This window comes from Hypomesus transpacificus, chromosome 14, assembly GCF_021917145.1.
Source record: "Hypomesus transpacificus isolate Combined female chromosome 14, fHypTra1, whole genome shotgun sequence".
In the NCBI taxonomy this organism is placed as follows: Eukaryota; Metazoa; Chordata; class Actinopteri; order Osmeriformes; family Osmeridae; genus Hypomesus; species Hypomesus transpacificus.
In genome coordinates, this window is record NC_061073.1 from 2257752 (window position 1) to 2280134 (window position 22383).

Here is a 22383-nt window from a genome sequence, read left to right on the forward strand (position 1 = left end):
TTCAGGTACTAAAAGAGTATCAATGTTACAATGTATGGTTTGTACATTTTCAAAAAACAAAACAAAAAAAAGGTTTGTATCTGTTTATTTACCCCCCTTCTAAAAACATCACAGGAAACTTCATTTGAAACACATTTTATTAATAATTTGTTTACATTTGATGCCAGGCAACATAAATTACCAGACAATAAACTTTATAGAAAAAAAAAATTAAAGGAAATCAGGTGTTTTATTGCTAAACAATCAGTGAATCTTAAGGAAAATATACTTTGCAGCAATGTTTATATGTGTATGCACTGCATTTATTCATTCTTAAATAAAGATATGTCCTCTGTTTTTATGTTTCATTAAATGGTTCTCCACCAGAGCTTGAGGCACTTAGACACTGAAGAAACCCATTCAGAGCTTTGCTGCGTTAACATTCAGGAAACAGCCACATCCAGCGCTCCCAGCTGAACTGGTCTGCCACTCTGAGCCGGTAGTGAGGAGGGGTGACTGAAGAAGTGGCTTTTATTTTGAAACGGTACAGTTTATCCAACCTCTACTTGAGTGGAAGAAACCGCAAAGCAAATTCATTCACATCCAACTAGTGAAACCAGTCAGTGTGCTGTGTTCTTCTCTGTTAGACGACATCACTGCTGTGAAGTCCTGGAGACAACAGGTGATGAAAGCAGCAGGTGGGAGATCTACAGGGGTACACACCATGGACCCCCCCACACACACACACACTACCTCACTGATCAGTCACCTCCACCTCTTCCCTCAGAGAACTTCAGTCTGTTCCTCTGAAAGGGGAGAGCGATGGGAGCCTGGTGCTCCGTAACTTTCCATCGACCCCTGGTTCACCTCACTCGTTAGAGTAATCACAACAGGGAAATCCCCCCCAGCCCCCAGCCTCACTATCTTCAGCAGGCTATATCATCACCACCAGAAAGGGAGGCGTCGTCACTCAAAAACACAAGTACATTTACTCCGATTGTCCTGACAGTGCCAACTGAATTACTATACAGTGATATAACATGTACACTTCCAGTGGAGTATATAAGAATATAGAGTGATGGTATAGAATTATGGCACTGATTGGTCTGGCCAGACCCTGTGTCATGGCAACATCAACCTCAAGAAAGCTTCTCCACCAATCACAGTCCACAGAGGAAAGTCCTCCAGCAGTGCTCCTCCAATCACAGTCTGTCTTCAGCTCTGTCACTGGTGACTGATTGGGAGTGCGACTGAAGGGGACCAACCACTCTCACTCAGACATCAGGCTCTTCACAAGCTGAGCAGATCAAAAGTGCGTTTGCCTGCTCAACATTTGTTCAATTCGTGTAATATAGAATATGACCTTCCAAAAGGGATGTTGACCCCCTGTCCTCTCCCTCTGTCTATACCTCCATCCCTTCCTTTGTCGCAACAATCCATTCTTCTCTCCCACTGCCTCTATTTATACCTCCCTTCTCTCTCTCTCCCTTCCTCTCTCTCCCTCCCTGTCTATATCTCCCTTCCTCCCCCTCTCTCCCTCCCTCTGTCTGTCTATACCTCCCTTCCTCCCTTTCTCTCTCTCCCAGTCCGTCAGTTCATGGTGGGTTTAGAAGGTCTAGGTGTGATGTAAGGCAGATTGAGCTTCTTCAACTTCCTGCCTTCCTGTCCCACGGCTTAGCGAGAGACTTCCTCGTGCTGCAGGCCACAGTGTGGTCTCAGTGTGGTCTGAACACACAGGTTTGTGTGTTCAGTAGGGTGGTCATACGTGTGTGTGTGTTCTTGTGTGTGTGCTGTTGGGAGCGTACAGTAAGAGTGTGTGTGGTTCATGATCAGGGTAGGGTAGCAGTGTGGAAACCAGGTGTGGTGTGTGTGTGCCTGGCGTGGCGGGGCGGGGGGGTTAGAAGGCGGTGCTAGCCATACTGCCAGGGGTGAAGAGACGAGGAACGCCCCCCTGAGATGTCTCCACGTGGCGGTGGGCCATCTTCCCCTCCTCACCTGTGGGATACACACACAAACACATTAACATTGTCAGATGGCTGAGCGGTGAGGGAGTCGGGCTAGTAATCAGAAGGTTGCTGGATCGATTCCCCGTCGTGCCAAATGATGTTGTGTCCTTGGGCAAGGCACTTCACCCTACTTGCCTCGGGGGAACGTCCCTGTACTTACTGTAAGTCGCTCTGGATAAGAGCGTCTGCTAAATGACTAAATATAAATGTAAACATTGTAGTCATTTAGCAGACACTCTTATCCAGAGCGACTTACAGTAGGTACAGGGACGTTCTCCCCGAGGCAAGTAGGGTGAAGTGCCTTGCCGTCTCTTACCCAGCACCAGTAGAGCCTGTTTGGCTGCATCTCTCACATCCTCCTTGTCTGTCCGACACAGGTACACCAGCTGGTCTATACTTTCTTTGGCCTGGGGAACAGAAGAGGAGGGGAGCATGTTTACGTGTGTGGGGATGTCCCTGTACTGTGTGCTTCACTAGGGGAGGTGGTGTGTTCCTGTACTGTGTGCTTCACTAGGGGAGGTGGTGTGTTCCTGTACTGTGTGCTTCACTAGGGGAGGTGGTGTGTTCCTGTACTGTGTGCTTCACTAGGGGAGGTGGTGTGTTCCTGTACTGTGTGCTTCACTAGGGGAGGTGGTGTGTTCCTGTACTGTGTGCTTCACTAGGGGAGGTGGTGTGTTCCTGTACTGTGTGCTTCACTAGGGGAAGTGGTGTGTTCCTGTACTGTGTGCTTCACTAGGGGAGGTGGTGTGTTCCTGTACTGTGTGCTTCACTAGGGGAGGTGGTGTGTTCCTGTACTGTGTGCTTCACTAGGGGAGGTGGTGTGTTCCTGTACTGTGTGCTTCACTAGGGGAGGTGGTGTGTTCCTGTACTGTGTGCTTCACTAGGGGAGGTGGTGTGTTCCTGTACTGTGTGCTTCACTAGGGGAGGTGGTGTGTTCCTGTGTGCTTCACTAGGGGAGGTGGTGTGTTCCTGTACTGTGTGCTTCACTAGGGGAGGTGGTGTGTTCCTGTACTGTGTGCTTCACTAGGGGAGGTGGTGTGTTCCTGTGTGCTTCACTAGGGGAGGTGGTGTGTTCAGACCCACCTTGAGGCAGGCCAAGGCCTTGCAGCCACACACTCTGGTCTCCACACTCTCCTCCTCCAGGAGCTCCAGACAGCTGACCAGGGCCTGGGGGGGGGGAGGGCGACACACATGCATGGAGACAGTTACATCTGAACACACACACACACACACACCCTCTGTCTCTCACTCACTCTGTCTGTCTCTCTGTCTCTCTGTCACACACACACACACACACACACACACACACACACACACACCTTTACCTCTCTCTGGTTCTGGGGGAGGACAGAGACATATACACACTTATTTCTAAACACACACACGCTTCCTCACCCTTTCTCTGTGTCGGGGCTGGTCGGCCAGGCTGCGGAGCAGGGAGCTGGCCGAGGTGGAGACCTTGGCCCTGGGGTCCCTGAGCAGCCGGGCCACGGCGTGGATGCCCTCCCTCTTCAGACTGCTCTCTGGAGGCCTCCGCAGCGCCCGCACCAGGGCTTCCTGTTCACACGCCTGCAGGCTCTGGACCAGCCACACTGGAGGAGGGGGAGAAAGAGGAGGAGCTTATGGAACATGGGGCGACAGAGGCCACTTTTCTGTTTCTGTTTGAATGGGACGGACGCCGTGAAGAGAGACAGAAGATGTAAGGGCGTTTGAAGAGACATGCGGGATGCAGGCGTGGATTTGAACCCAGGAGTCTGTGGTGAGGCCTTAGCCAACGGGGTACGCGCAATAAGCAGTGAGGTTCAAGTCTGAAGTTTCGGAGGGAACAACGTATGCGTGCCCCCCTCATCTTCCAGCTCACAGATGGGTGTTTGAGTGTGTGTGTGTGTGTCACCGTATATGAGTGTCTCACCCTCCTCTGCCAGCTCACAAATGGGTGTGTGAGTGTGTGTGTGTGTGTGTGTGTGAGTGTGTGTGTCTGTCAGCGTGTATGAGTGTCTCACCCTCCTCTGCCAGCTCACAGATGTGTGTGTCCATCTCGCTGACCCCCTCAGCCTCCAAGTAGCTCCAGAACTGGAACAACGTCAACATGTCCATGCAGGCTCCGCCCCCTCGCCGTGGCAACCGGCGCTCCAGGATCCTCTCCACCAACCGCAAAAACACTACACCCACACACGCACAAAGTAAGTACACACACACACAAGCCCCCAGGGAGTCCCCATACAACATGCTTTCAACATAATAGATATATCTTTACTACGATTTAACAAATTCAGCAGAGTCAGCAAACAGGTTCACCTGTGTCGGCCATGCCTGAGGCTCTGTCCGGCAGTTTGCAGGCGTAGGTCTTGGCCAGGGCTGCCAGAAAGGTCTCTGTGGAAACGCTGTACACCCAGCCCTGCTCTGTGCACTGCTGCCATAGCAACGCCGCCCCTTGGCACTGTTCGAGCTGGGGAACCACTGCTCCACAGATACGAGGGCAAACACAGGGATGGATGTTTATGTTTGTTTACGAGCCAAGGGTGTCGAGGTTTCATTAGACATAGGTGAGAGATGTCCCCCTCTCCAACACACTTTTTTATTAATAAAGTTATATTTCTTATAAGTTAAGGAGTCAGGTGGCTGAACGGTGAGGGAATCGGGCTGGTAATCTGAAGGTCGCCACTTCGATTCCCGGCCGAGCCATATGAAGTTGTGTCCTTGGGCAAGGCACCTCACCCAACTTGCCTTGGGGGAATGTCCCTGTAGTTACTGTAAGTCGCTCTGGATAAGAGCGTCTGCTAAATGACTAAATGTAATTTCACAGCCTCATCCTCACTTAGTAAAACAAATCTGTCCCACCCACATTTGAAAACACACCTACGCCCCCTGACATGAGCGCTTTGTTATATCACTTCATCATCCCGTAATATCCTCGTGCCCATCATGTAAATGTGCCACATTTAACTATCCAGGCCAATTTTCCGTTAGCTGTTCCAGGACTGTTCCAGCTAACTCTGAGAGGACGTCTTATCGGTCCTGAGCACTCAAGAGGTCAGGTTGACTAGGCTGTCCTTGCACGCCTGTTTGGGTTTCAGATACAGTCAGTCCTTAGGGGTGGTTGAGGTCTGCCAGTCCACACAAGGTGATGCCAGCAAAACCAAGAGATGGTAGCAGGCATCAAATTGTAGACACAAACCAGTCTACAATTTGCTGATGTGTCCTGACTGTTTTCTAACACCTCAAGACAGTGTATGACATTGGGATCTGTCCTGAATTTCAAACTCAATCAATCCTCTAACCCTCTATGTGGAGTTGAGACCGGTCGGTGACCTCACCTTCCTCTGATTGGGTGACGGCCCCAGGCGTTTCCTTGGCGACGCGTCGTATGAGCTCGAGGACGCGGGCCTCTCTCAGGAGACGGTCCAGAGCGTACATCTCACCACAACGCAGAGGGCCGAACGTCCCCAGACGCTACACACACACACATCATATTGTATTGTATCGTTCTCTTGCACTATCTGTATTTTTAGGTTAGATTGTAAATTACGGCTACTTACATTTTATTTTTTATTCCCCTTAGTATTAGCTAGACCCCCCTTAGTATTAGCTAGACTTTGCTCCTTTTGTATAGTTAGTCCACATATTTAAGTTTCAATATTCCTATATGTTTAATGTATGCACCTCCCTGCCAAAGTAAATTCTTTGTTTGTGCAAACATTCATGGCGAATAAAAACCTTCTGATTATGATTATGAGACACCATCACTCAGGATCATGACACACATACAGCACCGTAACACACAGGTCCACACAAGTGGAGTAAAGTCATATGAGCCATGTTTCTAATCCGTCTCTAAACCTTTCCTTGTATCTGTACAATCAATTCCGTGTTAGGACAGCTAAACCTCAAGATGAGGAGAGAGGAGTGCATGTGTGTGTGGCGTGTGAGTGTTGCGTACATCCGTGCGAGCGTAAGTGTAGTGTGTGTGTGTTTGAGTGTGTGTGGTCTCACCAGCAGCTGTGCGCTGCAGTTCTTCAGGTGCACCACCAGGGTGCGGTCTAGAGCAGGGCAGCCTGTAGTCAGGGGGGAGGAGGGGGCGTCCCAGCCTCTCTCCTCACACCCCTCGTCTTCCCCCGCACTCTCCTCCCCAGGAGCGCAGGGGGCGCTGTGGCCAGCACTGCACAGCAACAACAACAACCACACATCAGACCCCATCAGAGCCTTGAAAACATCCATATCACCTCCCAGCGAATGTTCTCCAAGCCTTGGTACCGTTTACGACTCTGGCATGGAGAGGTGTTGCTGAAACTCTCCAACAGGTGGCGGTATAGCACCACGGTTGCATCGCTTGGCTCGTTGGCTTGCACAATGTTGAAGTGGACACCCGAGGCTGTTTGAGGGATCTGGGTGAGTGTATTAACAGGTGAGCCTGGAGACACTGACCTGTCAGTCCTGTTCCTCTTCCCTCCACCCTCTTCCTCTTCCTCCTCCTCCTCCTCCTCCTCCTCCTCCTCCAGATCGGAGGTGTTGAGGAAGTCAAAGCTGCCCAGAGCCGTCTCCACAGTCAGACTGACGCTCGAGGTCCGGCTCTGACTACGACCCTGCTCTCACAAACACACACGCACACACACAATCTTGTTATGGAGTTGATTTATCTCACTGTGTGTGTGTGTGTGTGTGTGCGTGCAGGCAGATGCCCAGGGATAACACTGATCTCCCTCACATCTACCAGTGCATTGTGGGACTTCAACTTTAAACCTGAGGGACAGGAAGTCCCACCCTGTTCCCTCCTCCAACGCCCGGGGAGATGGTGTATTCTGGGAAGACTGAAATCTAGCTAGCCCCTCCTTCTCTCTCTCCCTCTTTCCCTCCTCTCTCACAACACCCCAATGACTCTCTCTCTCCTTATTTCTCTCTCCTTCATTAACTCTTTCCCTCTCCTCTTCCTTCTCTCCTTGTCTCGCTCCCTTCTTCTCTCTCTTATCAACTGGAGCTTGCACTGGGTGGTGCTCATTGCACAAAACACCCTAGCGGCTGTTTAACTGAGGAAAGGAAAACAAATGAAAGCAATTCTCTTACAACATTACAAGTAAACACACACACACACAAACACAAACAGGAGGACAGAACTGTAACTCACAGTCAGCATGTTCTCCAATAGTCGTAGTTCTTGTTCCAGCAGCTGCAGTTCAGGGAACTGTCCTCTGTAGTCATCCAGGGAGGAAACCACAGCCCCCAGGGCCTCTTCAACCCCACTGTCTACAGCCTGCTGACCCTCACCCTGGCTGGACTCAGTCTCTACTCCATCCCCAGGCTTCTCCACGGCCTCCACCAACACCAGGTGGGCCCTGTACATCTGGGCTCCCTCTTCTGGTTGCTGGCCCGGGGCCAGACAGTCGCCCTGGGCATGTTGGGGCGTCTGCGTTGGTGGCTGTGTTGGTGCGTGTGTGTCTGAGTGTGTGTGTGAGTCTAGCTTGGCCTCCACAGGCCCAGTCCTGCTGGGGGAGGGGCTTGGCCCTCTCTTCTCTCCCCTGGGCGGTGTGTTTTTCCCCAGCCCCTCCGTGCGCGGAGACCCTGAGCCCTGCGAACGAGTATCTGCTGCCGGCGTCGCTCTCTCCCTGGGGGGAACGGCCATCCTAACCGGCATCAGCTCCGACCTGGCGGGCATCTCCATCTCAATGTCGTTGACGGAGATCCCGGAGAGCAGCGACGTCACCTCCGACGGCTCCACCGATTCGCCGGCAGCCCTGTCCGTCAAGGCCCCGTCCACGCTGCTCTCGCTGATGTGGCTGAGCGAGCGCGAGTAGCGGGCGTGGCCATTGGGCACCGCCCCCTTCCCGGCGTCCTCCTCGCCGCCGCCCCCCCGCCACGGCGTCCGGCTCCTCCCCCTGGCCTTCCGATTGGGCGGGGGCGGGGCTGGAGCAGGCGGAGTCTCGCGGGGAGAAGGAAATGTGGATGGAGGGGGCAGCGGCTTGCAGCTCGGGGGCCACCAGCGTCTTGTGGGTGTGTCTCGTCCCTAGCGACGGCTGCGGGGAGGAGGAGTCGTCCGAGGACTCGGAGGAGTTGGACCACGCCGTGCCGCCTTCCGCCTCCTCGTGGCGACGCAGCATGTTCTAGAGGGGGAGGAGGAGGGTGGGGAGGTGAGGGGGAGGGAGGGAGGGAGGGAAGGAGGGAGGGGGAAGGGGAGGTGAGGGGAAGGGTGGGGATGTGAGGTGAGGGGGAGGGAGGGTGAAGGGGAGGTGAGGGGGAGGGTGGGGATGTGAGGTGAGGGGGAGGGAGGGTGGGTGGGGATGTGAGGTGAGGTGAGGGGGAGGGAGGGTGGGGATGTGAGGTGAGGGGGAGGGAGGGTGGGTGGGGATGTGAGGTGAGGGGGAGGGAGGGTGGGGATGTGAGGTGAGGTGAGGGGGACGGAGGGAGGGTGGGTGGGTGGGAAAGTGAGGTAAGGTGAGGTGAGGTGGGAAGGAGAGAGAGAGAGATCATGTCAATAGACTATAACATTGCACGCTATTAGAGAAGGTGAGAGGTTTGACAGATCTGGAATTACAATATGTGAGAACAGGAGACTGGGCACACAGAAAGATCCTTTCCCCCTTATCCTGGTCTGGATAGAAACGGACGCTTCTCATGTAACTGAGACACTGTTGAATTGAGATGGGATGCCCAAAGGAGGCCAGGCCAGGCAGAAGCAGGGAACTGTGTTCCAGAACAGACCTCCAGACTGGCCCGAGGCCAGGCTTGTCTAACACACTCCCTAATCACAAGCAAACCTGTCTCACACACTCCCTAATCACAAGCAAACCTGTCTCACACACTCCCTAATCACAAGCAAACCTGTCTCACACACTCCCTAATCACAAGCAAACCTGTCTCACACACTCCCTAATCACAAGCAAACCTGTCTCACACACTCCCTAATCACAAGCAAACCTGTCTCACACACTCCCTAATCACAAGCAAACCTGTCTCACAAACTCCCTAATCAGAATCCAAATCAAGTTGTTTATTTGTACAGGTTTTACACATGCCCACAGAACCACGCCTAACCCGGCCTCCTCCTCTCCCCGGACCATGGCTGCTCTGGAGCATTCAGGCCGACTGGTCCACAGCAGCGTACCCCAGAGGTAGGCTGGCCAGGGTCTAGCAGTCTGGATCCCGCCACCAAACACCAGGACACAACCTATAACAGGCCTATTGTCCTGTACACGCTAATCACTGCTTCGGCTACTGCTGCGTTACCAACACGAACAACAAGAACAATCGTCTTCCTGGGAGGTTACCGTGTGGTCGTCTTGTCAACCCTTATCCAGCACACCTGGTGCTATTAATTAACTGATTAACAAGCCGGATCATGTTTGATGCAACCGGGGTTGGAATGAAAACTTACAGGATGGTGTTCCTCCAGGAACAGGGTTGGGCTGCCCTGTTCGAGACCAGATCTTCCATGGCAGGATTCATGCTGTGTTCCAGAACTTCTACAGGGTGAGGTTCTATGTTCTCGGTATTCCACTAGGTTCTATGTTCCCCATAGTCTACCCACAGGGTTCTACAGGAACTACAGGGATGTGGACCTGCTCTACAAACTCTAGCTGGGGTTCTACCCAGGCCTAGAGCCCCAGAGTTGTGACTTACGGAGTAGGTCACGTTCCCGGGCCGCGTGGACGAGACGTCGCTGCAGGAGCAGCTCTGAGACAGGCGCTCTGCCAGCGTGTCACGAAACACGTCTAGCAGGGACCAGCGCTGCTTAGACGACATGCTGCGCAGGGACGGCTGTGAGGGGGGGTCACAGTCCCACGGGCAGCAAGGACAGAGACGGAGACACGTCAGAACCAGGAGGATCACATGACACCAGAATGGACGACTCGCACTGTCTACAACTACACACACACACACGCACACACACACACACACACACACACACTGTCTACAACTACACACACACACACTGTCTACAACTACACACACACACACTGTCTACAACTACACACACACACACAAACACACAAACACTGTCTACAACTACAAACACACACACACACACTGTCTACAACTACACACACACACTATACACACACACACACTGTCTACAACTACACCCACACACTATACACACACTGTTTACAACTACACACACACTATACACACACTGTCTACAACTACTATACACACATACACACCATCTAGAACTACACACCCACTCGTTGAAAACGACACCACAAACACTGCTAGACAACACCCCATTCACTCATCTACAACTACACACGCACAATCCTAGACAACATCACACACTCCCAGACAACTAGACAGCCCCTGTATGAATCATCCTTCCGTCGTCTACATGACCTGTGGGTCTGTTCACAACTGTCCTGAAGACACTACGACAACACTGATCAAGAGATTACTGGACAAGGAATGAGGCTGGTGTGAAGGGGGGGAATCAAAACAGGATCCATATGTCCATATATGGACATGCATGTGCGGACATATCTATTTATGTACGTCTATGTATGGGCATGGACGGATCCGTCCATATTTATGGCTGGTGGGGGTGAGACTCACGTAGAAGGCCTGTTCCCGTAGCGACGGGGTGTCAGGCGGACTCTGGTTGTAGGTAGAGAAACGCTTGTTGACAGTTGGAGGCTTGTTGACCGTGCTCGCTGCCGACACCAGGTCGTCCTTCTCAAACGGACTGAGAGAGAGAGAGAGAGAAGAGAGAGAGAGGAGGGAGGGAGAGAGGGAGAGGGGGAGAGGGGGAGAGGGGGGAGAGGGGGAGAGGGGGAGGGAGAGGGAGAGAGAGAGAGGAGAAGATACATAAATATTTTCTGCTGTGAGGGACCACTACATTCATCAAGAATCAAAAGGCCTCACGCATCGACTAGCTGACTGGTTGACTGTTTGGCTGGCTGACTGACTCACTGACATGCTGGCTTGGCTGGCTGGTTGAATGACTCACCTCCAGGTGACCTCCAGGCTCAGCTTGATGGTGCCCAGGTCGTTGATGTCCACAGCCACGGTCTGAGGCAGAGCAGCAAACAGATCCTTGGTCTCACAGGAAACGCTTCCTACCACCACGTGATTGGCTAGGCTCTTCAGCTCCGTCACCTAAGAGACCGGGAAAGCATCCGTTAGGAGTCAGCAGGATCAGTGCGGTGCTGTTCTGTGGTTGATGTGAGTGTGTGTGTGTGTGCTCCTCCCTACCTTGATGGACAGGAAGTCGGTGATGAGCGGCAGGAAGACCATGTCCTCGCTGTCCCACACCTGCTTGGCGTTGATCTCGATCCTGCCCCGCAGCTTCCAGCGCTGCCGCCCGTACTTCATGAAGATCTGCAACACGGCAGGAGTCAAACACGGCAGGAGTCAAACACGGCAGGAGTCAAACACGGCAGGAGTCAAACACGGCAGGAGTCTAACACGGCAGGAGTCAAACACAGCACGAGTCAAACACAGCAGGAGTCAAACAGAGCAGGAGTCAAACAGCAGGAGTCAAAGCCAGCCCGACGACACGGGCCGCCCGGCGCCAACCTGTTCACCTCAGTCTCCATCGGTTTCACCTGCATTCCATTGTTAGTCCATTTGTGACTGTACCCTGTGTCACTCCGTTAAAAGCCCTTTTTTGTATTGATCTTTTTGTGGTATTTTTCCTGTACATTTGACATTCATTTGTACTTTTTTTTAAGTCTTGTCTGCTGTAACGCAGCAATTTCCCCTCTGGGATGTACACAGTACCTACTAGTGTCTGCTACTATTAACACTAAATATTGCAAGTCCAGCTCAGCTGTGAGTCACCCCACATAAAGCTCTCTTTGTCATCGACTCTAATTGAAAATACCCAAAGAGTTCCCCACGGGATAAGGCAGTGTAGGGCACAGGACAGGTGAGAGAATAATAGAGAGACAGAGGGAAGGGGGAGGGAGATGAAAGAAATCAAACAGCTCACCTCATACTGGTCTCCGGCACAAAGTCTTGCAAATCCTGCCAAGCCTGCAACCCAGAGACACCTGTTACCCACACACAAAGCCCACACACACTCACACACCAAACAGGCCCCACAACAAACCTGTGGTCTTTTAGAGGACAGGTGGAGGGCAAAGGGAGGGGATGAGAAGGGGATGAGAGGATGAGGAGGGTAAGGAGAGAGAATCTTCTCACCCTTCATCTTGACATGGAACTCCCCCAACTGGTTCTCCAGCTCACTCTCCAGCATGCACATGTTCTAGAAGGAAGGAGGGACAGAGGGAGAGTTGTGAGACATACTTAACAAGCCAAACAGAATGTTCTAAACACAGCTGTTATTGTATTTTATTACAGAGACGGGCAGAGAGAGGGAGAGAGAGAGAGGGGGAGGGAGAGATCTTACACAGAGAACATGTCCTCCCCTCCCCTCCTCCCTCGCCTCCCCTCCCCTCCTCTCCTCTCCTCTCCCCTCCTCCCCCCCCCCCTCACCTCGGTGTACTCCTTGTAGCCCTTGTTGGCCTCAGACAGGCTCTCCCTGGCCTCCTTGCTGCCAGGGGAGGAGGAGGTGTAGGCCTTCACCATCTTGTTGGCTCCATCCCTCAGACGCCGCTGGAGACAGTAGGCCTCGTACAGCTCCTCGATCTGACCCCACACACACACACACACACATTAGCCCAACAAGGGTTAGCCCAACAACACTAAATGGCTGTATGCCACTTCCTTCTTGTTAACCTCTCTCTCTTTTTCTCTCTCTGCCCCCCTCTCCCTCCCCCCCCCCCCTCCCCACTCTCTCTGTCATACGCGCCACGTCAGCCGTTGACATGCAGACCACCTCCCCCTCCCCCTCCCCCTCCCCCTTCCCCTCCCCCTCCCCCTCCCCCTCCCCCAACACTCAAAGACACTACAGACACATGAGATCACTCTGTCTACATCCTCCTATTAAACTTTCATTCACCTCCTCCACAACATGCCTCAGTCTATCCAGGTCAGAGAGGTGTGTGTGTGTGTGTGTGTGTGCGCGTGTGTGTGTGTGTGTGTTGTCCCGTTTTTTTCTGAATCAGCGCACAACCACATGGCTCTAAGTCGAGATTCATTCACAGAGAAGAAAAAAAAAACTCTCCACCTCTCTCTCTCTCTCTCCTCCCAATCCATCAGTTCCTCCATCACCCCTTAAGACACAACTCACACTATGACCCACTTCTCACCACAACACTCTCTGCTCCTGCCCTCCAGTCCTCCACTGTACCCCCCCCCCCCCCCCCCCCACGCAGGTGCCCTAGGTCCAGTTTCCACACAAACACACCCAACGGCAATCCAGGATCAAGTCCCGCAAACGCCCTCGGCGGGGGTACCAAGACTGAACGACTGAACAATTCCTCTTTAATGAACCAGCGACCCCTCTCCTCTCCTCCACTCCTCCAGGTTAGGAGGTAACCGAATTGAGGGATCAGCACTTACAAGTATTTAAGTCAGGGCAAGGTCAGAGGTCAAATTCTGACCAGGACGTTGAGCAGAGCACAGCAGATCTCCAACTGAGCCTGCTATTCCCAGAATGCATTTCCACCGGGACACGCTGATTAAAGCAGAACTAACTAGACCCCTGTGGAGCAAGGGGGGGTTGGGGGGAGGGCGGGAGGCAGAGAGGGGGAGGGGGGCAGGGAAGGAAAGGACAGGGAGAGGGGGAGAGAACAGGGAGAGGGGGAGAGGACAGGGAGAGGGGGAGAGGACAGGGAGAGGATACGAGGACAGGGAGAGGGGGAGAGGACAGGGAGAGGGGGAGAGGACAGGGAGAGGATACAAGGACAGGGAGAGGGTGAGAGGACAGGGAGAGGGGGAGATGACAGGGAGAGGGGGAGAGGAGGAGAGGACAGGGAGAGGAGGAGAAGGGAACGACAGAGAGGAAAGTACCAAATCCTCTGCAATGCAGAAGAGAGCAGCCTGAGGGGTTTATGCAGTCTCATTTCTGAAGCTCACACACACACACACACACACACACACATTCATGTGCCAAGATACACATATACACTCACACACTGCATTCTATAACACTCGTATTGTTTATAAACTGGCACATGTGAATGTAAACATAAACACATGTGGCTGTACCCCAAGCATGCACACACACACACACACACACACACACATGTACAGACACACAGACAGACACACATGTACACGCACACACTGGCCACGGAGACTCCGTTGCACCCCAGGGGGTGAAAGAAACAAACAAAATCCAGCCTTTTAAAGTTTTACTGCAGCAGGAGGAGGAGGGGGAGGAGGAGGGGGAGGAGGAGGAAGAGGGGGAGGAGGTGGAGAGAGTCAGAGAAGGAAGATTCCTGCCTTTCCTTGATTTGTACAACTGTGCAGCCTCGTCCAGCAGCTGTAATGTGAAGATAATATTCCTCCTACCTCCTCTAATGCACCAGGACTGTACTATAAGTACCAGGACTGTACTATAAGTACTAGGACTGTACTATAAGTACTAGGACTGTACTATAAGTACCAGGACTGTACTATAAGTACTAGGACTGTACTATAAGTACCAGGACTGTACTATAAGTACTAGGACTGTACTATAAGTACTAGGACTGAACTATAAGTACTAGGACAGTTCCGTTAGCAGGAAGGGGAGGGGCCGGGCCGGGCAGTGAAGTTGCATTTATCATCACATTTGATACAAATGACCTGCAGCCGTGTGTCTGGAAACACACACACACACACGCATAAAGGAGACATACCTTGCTGAGATGAAACTCCAGTTTTCTCATGAACCTCTCGATCACCTTCACTTGCTGTAGAGGACACACACACATCAGGTCAGAGGCGGTTTTTATCGTATCTATTGATTGCGTTTGTTTGGAGCTATAACAGTCCTGAGGGTTCTACTGTGGTTCTGTAGTGGTTCTACTGTGGTTCTGTAGTGGGTTCTACAGATGAGTGGGTCTTACTCACCTTGTCCAGCTCATACAGGAAGCCCTGAGGGGAAAAACAAGGACATGGTTATTATGTTAAGAAGTGTCTTTTGAGGGCATTTCTGCTTTATTTTTGGACAGAGACAGTGTAGAGACAAGGAATGTAAACAAGAGAGAGAGAGGAGGGAAGGACACACAGGGAAACGGCTCGGACCGGATTCGAACCCGGGTCCCTGCGGTGAGGCGTTGGCGTGGTGACCTACCAGCCTGGAGTTCCTCTTGGACTCCCTCATCTGTCTGCTCAGTCCTTCCAGCTCCAGCTGGTGCACCTGCAGGTATGACCTGGATACACACACACACACACACAACTATCATGTGTCTGTGTGTGTGGCTCACTGCCGGCCTCTCTTCAGAGTGTCAATATATATGTGTGTGTGTGTGTATATATGTGTGTGTGTGTACATGTGTGTGTGTGTGGACTCACTGCAGGCCTCTCTTCAGAGCCTCGTAGACCTCGTCCAGCCTCTCAGGCTGGGGCACCTTAGGGGGCGGGGACTTGGTGGACAGGGTGAACATCCTGCTGGCTCTGGACGGCTTCCTGCTCAGGCCCGGGGTGCTGAACACTGATAGGTTCCTGAAACGGCATCATCAGATCAGATCGATCTCTCTGTCATCTGTGACTTTAGTTCTCCTGGTTGGTCCCCTACACACCCAGGGACGTACTGTGCATACACATATACACACACAGGAACAAATACAGACACACAAACACACACACACACCCACACACACTGATATAGGGACGCACATACACACGCAGGGACACAGAAACACACGCAGGGAAAAACACAATAACAGCATGTCTGTCTGTATGAGGCGTGGCCGTGACAACCGTGTTTGAAGCACAGCTGAGACGTCAACAGCAACAGACACAGGAAGTTCAGATCAGAGGACATCCTGTCAGGTGGAACCGCTGAGCACACACTCGGTCTGAGTTTAGATCTGTGTGTCTGTGTGTACGTGTGTGAGGCTGTGTGTGTCTGTCTTCCTGTCATGTGTGTGTGTGTCTGTCTGTCTGTCTGTGTGTCTGTCTTCCTGTAATGTGTGTGTGTGTGTGTCTGTGTGTCTGTCTGTCTGTGTGTGTGTCTGTGTTCTTACCGGTAGGGCTTGTCGTAGGAGTTGACCCCAGCGAAGGACTGGCTCCTAGTGATGGAGCGCGTGAGCACCCTGCGAGAGGGTCGCACGGACAGCGACATGGTGGATACTGCCCTCGAGGGACTCCCTGGGGAGACAGGAGGGGGAAGAAGCACACCGTTACACTCCTGGGAGCGCTGGGGGGGAGGAAGGTTTTAGCGGTCGCACACACAGCCAGGGGCCGCATCTAAGCCCCCAGAGCTCCTTCAGCTGGTGTAATCTGACCCCTGACCCCCCCCCCCCCCCCTGGCCGGGGAAACCACTCAGGAGACAGATCAGCGCCGTCAACCAATGAGGACAGCTGATTTCTGGACGGTGTCTCACTGATGAAGCCGTTGCTACTCAAAGCCAGTCATTTACTGTACCAGTGATTATGTCGCCGTTGTGTTGTGGGTGAGCCATGTCGGCACTTTCAACGGTGTTCCTCTCCTAACCGATCATTAAAGCATTATATCCTGGATCCGCATACATGTTTGTCAGTTGCCAGCCAAGCGACTGTGTGTTGTGTGTAAGAGAGCTCTGAGGTCAGTCCCGTTCCAGTGTCACGTCCCGGTCACAGCCCGTCGGTGGAGGGGGCGGGTGGTTCCAGGCTCCAGGTCTAACAGAAACCTCCCTGGACACATCCGGTTCAGCTAATCTAGCCTGCCCCATCACCCTGTCTTCCTGTGCAGAGATCAGGACAGGGGAGGAAAGTGTGTGTCACGGCTTCCAAACTTGCCCGGAAAAACCCGGTGCAGAGACACACACACAAAATCAATACAATAATACCAAGTTACTTTTGTCTCTCTATCTCGCCCTCCTACACTCTTCCTGTGGCTAGCATGACAGAGAGAGAGAGAGAGAGACAGAGAGAGAGACCGAGGACAGAGAGACACCAGGTCAGTGGGAGGGAGAGAGAGGGGAGAACACACTGACAGAAAAGAAGAGAGGGAAAAAGAACGCGAAAGAGATGAAGAGCAAAGTGGAAAGTGAAAAAGAGAGAGGCCTGAGGATGGACAGAGTGACTCAGTGTCTGAGTTGATTATCAGTAATCTGCATTGGCATGGAGAGCAGGGTGGTGACACAGGGTACTTTGTCCCGGCATTAGTGACATCTCTCTCTCTCTCTCTCCACTTCCTCTGCCTTCCCCTTCCCTCGCTCCCTCCTCTTTGATGAGGGGAGAAAGACTAGATTAAACACACACCAGTCCCTGGGGATCAGGCCAGGCCCAGACACACACACCCCCACACACACACACACACCCCCACACACACCCACACACCCACACACACACACACAACATACCCGGGGACCAGGCCAAACCACACACACACACAGACAGGCCAGTGCAGAGACAGACAGTATCAGTAAATGTGGTGGCAGTTGTGGTCAGTGCAGTTGTAGATAAAGAGTAGGTGTGCAGTTCTAGAGAGAGGGTATTTCTGCTCAGTGGATTTCTAGTGAGAGAATACTTTCTCACCGGGGATTCTCAGGGCTTGACTGTTAATCAAAGTAAACAGGTTATCAGCCTGCTCTGGGAAGATGACTGATGTCTACTTCCAGAGAAAGTAAACAGCTCCAGCATTAGAGGCTTGGCTCCTGTCTAGGCCACTGCTCAGTACCAGACCTGCTGGGGGGAGCTGTACTGTACCAGACCAGCAGGGCTGAGCTGTATTTGTTAAGTCATTTAGTAGACGCTCTTATCCAGAGAGACTTACAGTGAGTACAGGGACATAGGGCGAGGCAAGTAGGGCGAGGTGCCTTGCCCAAGGACACGTCATTTTGCACGGCCGGGAATCGAACTGGCTACCTTCAGATTACTAGCCCGATTCCCCAGCCATCTGACCCCCAAGCGTACTGGACTGTACTGTACCAGACCTGCTGGGGTGGGCTGTCTCAGACCCTGATAACAGCAGCCCTCGACAGACCCCTCACAGACCCTAGCAGTCCTCTACAGACCCCAGCAGTCCTCTACAGACCCCAGCTGTCCTCTACAGACCCCAGCAGTCCTCTACAGACCCCAGCAGCCCTCTACAGACCCCAGCAGTCCTCTACAGACCCCAGCAGTCCTCTACAGACCCCAGCAGACCTCTACAGACCCCAGCAGACCTCTACAGACCCCAGCAGTCCTCTACAGACCCCAGCAGTCCTCTACAGACCCCAGCAGACCTCTACAGACCCCAGCAGCCCTCTACAGACCCCAGCAGCCCTCTACAGACCCCAGCAGCCCTCTACAGACCCCAGCAGCCCTCTACAGACCCCAGCAGACCTCTACAGACCCCAGCAGACCTCTACAGACCCCAGCAGACCTCTACAGACCCCAGCAGCCCTCTACAGACCCCAGCAGTCCTCTACAGACCCCAGCTGTCCTCTACAGACCCCAGCAGTCCTCTACAGACCCCAGCAGTCCTCTACAGACCCCAGCAGTCCTCTACAGACCCCAGCAGTCCTCTATAGACCCCAGCAGTCCTCTACGGACCCCCAGCACAGGAGGTTTTAGGCGAATGGTTCTCCCAACAGGGAAACCTGTCAAGGAAGAAAGTTCATATTTCTTAGTCTGTGTTACGACCACACAGAAATACAGCCTTCTCTCCAACCCCTCCTCCACCCGTTCCTCCCTCCCTTCCCCCACTCCCTCTCTCCGCCATGTTGACACAACCCACTTTGACTAATAACAAACCGAGCCTGACAGAGTGTTGAAAAGAGGAAATAGAGTATCATGCAGTAAGCGGGAGAGAGAGAGAGAGAGAGAGAGAGAGAGAGAGAGAGAGAGAGAGAGAGAGAGAGAGAGAGAGAGAGAGAGAGAGAGAGAGCTGGCCAGGCTGCACATCTTACTGAACCAGTCTGAAGCTGAGCTCGCAGTCTGTCTGCTGCTGTCAGCCTGATACTGCTGGGGCTGCCTCTATCTGGCCTGGACACACACACACACAGGCATCACACTCTGGAAAACAGCAAGTCAACAGCAACAAAATACCTACAAAAAGTGTGTTTTCGGAGGACACACACACACATCTGCACCGCTACACACATCTCCACTGCTACACACACCTGTACTAGTTGAATCCTTGACTTTGTGTGTGTCTAGAGGCAGACAGGACACAGGTAAGCGACACATCGTCCCGGCGTCTCGTCTCGCCCCCGATGCACCAGGACCACACTCACAACCCCCAGTAAAGGCTCCAGGGAACCAGTGGCAGACACCAGTCCCAATCCTGCCAGCCAGTCCTATATCCATCTCAGGGAGGCCTCCCGGCCCATACCTTTCATTCGGTCTGCGCGTGCGTGTGTGTTTGTGTGTGTGTATACGTGTGAGTGCGTGTGTGTGTGTATGTGTGTGTGTGTGACTGTCCTACCTGTCCCCTGAAGGCAGACCCACACCAGTCCAGAGATAATACAGTAGGATCAGGCCATACAGACAGCCAGTGATGGGCTTCTCCAAACATAACCCATCCCCCCCATGCCCCCCTCCCTGGCCCTGGCCCCCTCCCTGCCCACACACACAGACACACACGCTCTGCCCTGACCTTCCACAGCCTTCCATGATGACTGGGTAGCTGCGGCCAAACACACACACGCACACACATCCTCAGCATGTCTATTGTTCTTTTCACTGGCTTCCCTCCAGGACAATTCTAGAATACAAAGCCATGCATGGGGCCACATGTCGCCACACACACACACACATTTTCACTCCCTAACACGCCTCGCCCACCCTCAACATCGGGCCACACGTAACACGTTTAACATACAGTGCGTGCGATGATCCACACACACACACACCTCTCCTCTCGCAGACAGACAGCCAAACAAGCCAATAGACAGAGCCCTACTTCGCTGGCCCCACCCCCATCTGTCTCCCTGTGACATTCCAGAAATGACACAGTCGCCCCGTGGCTCAGGAGCAGAGACCAGAACCACGGAGACAGCCAGGAAAGAGGAGGGGGACAGAAAGGAGGAGAAGATGAGGGAGGGAGGGAGGTCCCTAACCAAACACAGAGACAGACATGGCTGCTTGCTAACCCAACACAGGGACCAGACAAGTCAGGTTGCCTCCAGGAACAACACCAGAATGCAGACAGACTCTATGTAGTACAGAGGCTGTGAGACTACAACTCGGGAAACACACAGAGAGACGAATAGTGTCCAGCGCCCACCTGTAGAGTACACTGGTCTTATCAGGACAGGTCCACACCTTCTGCAATCATGCAAAATAGGCTCAACTCTGTGACTGTCTGTCCAACGACTGTGACTTATTCTAATCAACAACTAAAATGTGTTAGCGTGTGTTAGTGTGTGTAACGTGTTAGTGTGTGTAGGGTTTCATTAATGCGTGTTCGTGTATTCGTGTGTGTTAGTGTTGAGGCAGCCTCTCTTCCTTCTACAGACCCATGACAGCTGACAACGGAGAAACAGATCGTTGAACAAAGAAATATAAATAAAAATGGGGTCAGGTGGTCATGTGACTTTCCGACCCTCACCGGACACACAAGCGTCCTCTTCCTTCCCGTTCATTCTCCTGATAGGTTCTGAAAAAGCCCCCTGTCACTGCCTCCCCCCCTTCTCTCTTCCCCCCTCCTCTTCACCTTCTCCTCCCATTCCCCCCCCCCCACTCCTTCTCTCTGCTCCTCCCTCCCATTCATCCCCCGCTCCCTCCCTCCTCCCCCCCTCCACCTCCCCCTCCTCCCCTGCCTCTGAGAGCTGAGTCTCAACACACATCGGACTAAAACACTGACACTGGCTTGCGGATTGTTATAAAGAAACTGAACACAACCAGGGTCTTATAAACTGAGCCACAACAGTCAGGAACCAAATCACAACCAGACCGCAACCATTAGACCCTTACCGCTGAAACCTCTAGGGTTGAAGTGACCACAAACTTAATACCCTCTCCCCTGTAACCCTGACCACAGACTTGCCCCTGTAACCCCCCCCCCCCCCCCCTACACACACACACACAACTCAATCTCTCTCTCTCTCTTTGTATTGCTCCTCTGTACCAGTGGCTTTTTGTTTCTCTCTCTCCTCTCCCCCTCCAGGAGCAGGAAGTGGAGGAGGGGTCCTTCCTGTTTTAAGAGAAGTGCCAGGAAGAGCCCACTTGCAGGCTTAAATAACAACCAGGTTGTAGCTTCCTCTGTCCTACAGCCCACCCTGTCCAATCAGGCTGTGCCTTCCTCTGCCCTACAGCCCACCCTGTCCAATCAGGTACCTTCCTAGGTGCTACAGCCTACCCTGTCCAATCAGGTACCTTCCTCTGCCCTACAGCCCACCCTGTCCAGTCAGGTACCTTTTTCTGCCCTACAGCCTACCGTCTCCATGGTCACAGCCCCACAGCCCCGGCCCGCTAGCTGTGCCATGAGAACACTGGAGCTGGACTGAACCAGCACTGGGCCCAGCAGGCTAAACCACTCTGATGCTGAAACTGCAGACACACAGCAGGACAGAATGAAAGAGAGATTAAGGCGGACAGAGAGACAGAAAGAGAAAGGGAGTGAGTAAATGAGATCTGGAAGCAACCGATGGGCAGAGTATAAAAGCAGAAAACACCTAAGGTGATGAAACACTGGAGGACATCCCACTAAACCCACATAGAGACGCACACAGGCTGAACATGAGAGCTAACAGGCAGTTGGAACCCTGTACCAGGTCAGATATGTGAAAAAACACACAGAGAAGCAACCGACAGTGACGACCCATCCAATTTCAATCCAGCCCAGCTTTAACACACACACACACTGTTCCAGCCACAGTACCAGAGAACTGTTTCTGTTTCGGTGAACTTCAGAGAACTTCAGACAGAAACACAAGTGCAGAATTGGTCAAACTTTGAAAACACGAGTGCCAGTTGGACGACAAGTTAGCGCCAAAGAGCTGTACCTCCATATCCGCTGTACATGGTAGCAGGTGGGGCGGATCCAAGCCAAGCTTTCCCCAGCGGACCAGACCCACAGTCCTGTTTTCAACCTCCTCCTGGGAAGACAGACAGTTCTATCCTGGGAGAATCCTGGTCCACTCTCTGGCCCTCTCTCCTTCAGTCAGAGACAGGGAGGAGAGGAAGCGAGGGAGGAGAGGACGGCGCAGGCAGGCGCTGCCAGGAAACGGGAAGGCAGTCCCCCTCCCAGGACCCCCCTTGCCCCCCTCCCCTCTTCCCTGTGTGACATCACAGCCTTCCTGTCACTCCCTCTCCCTGCTCCACCAGGCATTGTTCCCCTCCTCAGACTTCCAGGAGACTCCGCCCCTCACAGCAATGATTTTGATGCTGTGTGTTTGCGTGTGTGTTGGTGTGTTAGTGAGTGTGTGTTGGTGTGTGTGTGCGTGTGTTTGTGTGAGTTGGTGTGTATGTGTTGGTGTGCATCATGTTGTAAGATAATTAGAGGGAC

The 22383-nt window shown here is 52.9% G+C and overlaps 1 protein-coding gene across 1 annotated transcript; it reads right to left on the bottom strand.

Moving 5' to 3' along the window:
• Positions 1 to 119: 119 nt before the first annotated feature.
• ripor1 (RHO family interacting cell polarization regulator 1) lies at positions 120 to 22075 on the bottom strand. The gene is given in 23 exon segments (XM_047034467.1): positions 120 to 1974; positions 2302 to 2392; positions 3069 to 3152; positions 3381 to 3577; positions 3989 to 4147; positions 4284 to 4445; positions 5303 to 5438; positions 5979 to 6144; positions 6411 to 6568; positions 7108 to 7819; positions 7821 to 8080; positions 10524 to 10653; positions 10918 to 11066; positions 11163 to 11288; positions 11902 to 11945; positions 12114 to 12177; positions 12408 to 12560; positions 14660 to 14713; positions 14874 to 14897; positions 15097 to 15175; positions 15318 to 15467; positions 15992 to 16115; positions 21881 to 22075. Coding segments are annotated over 23 exon segments (3339 nt in total). The 5' UTR covers positions 21900 to 22075; the 3' UTR covers positions 120 to 1876.
• Between the last annotated feature and the right edge of the window lie 308 nt (positions 22076 to 22383).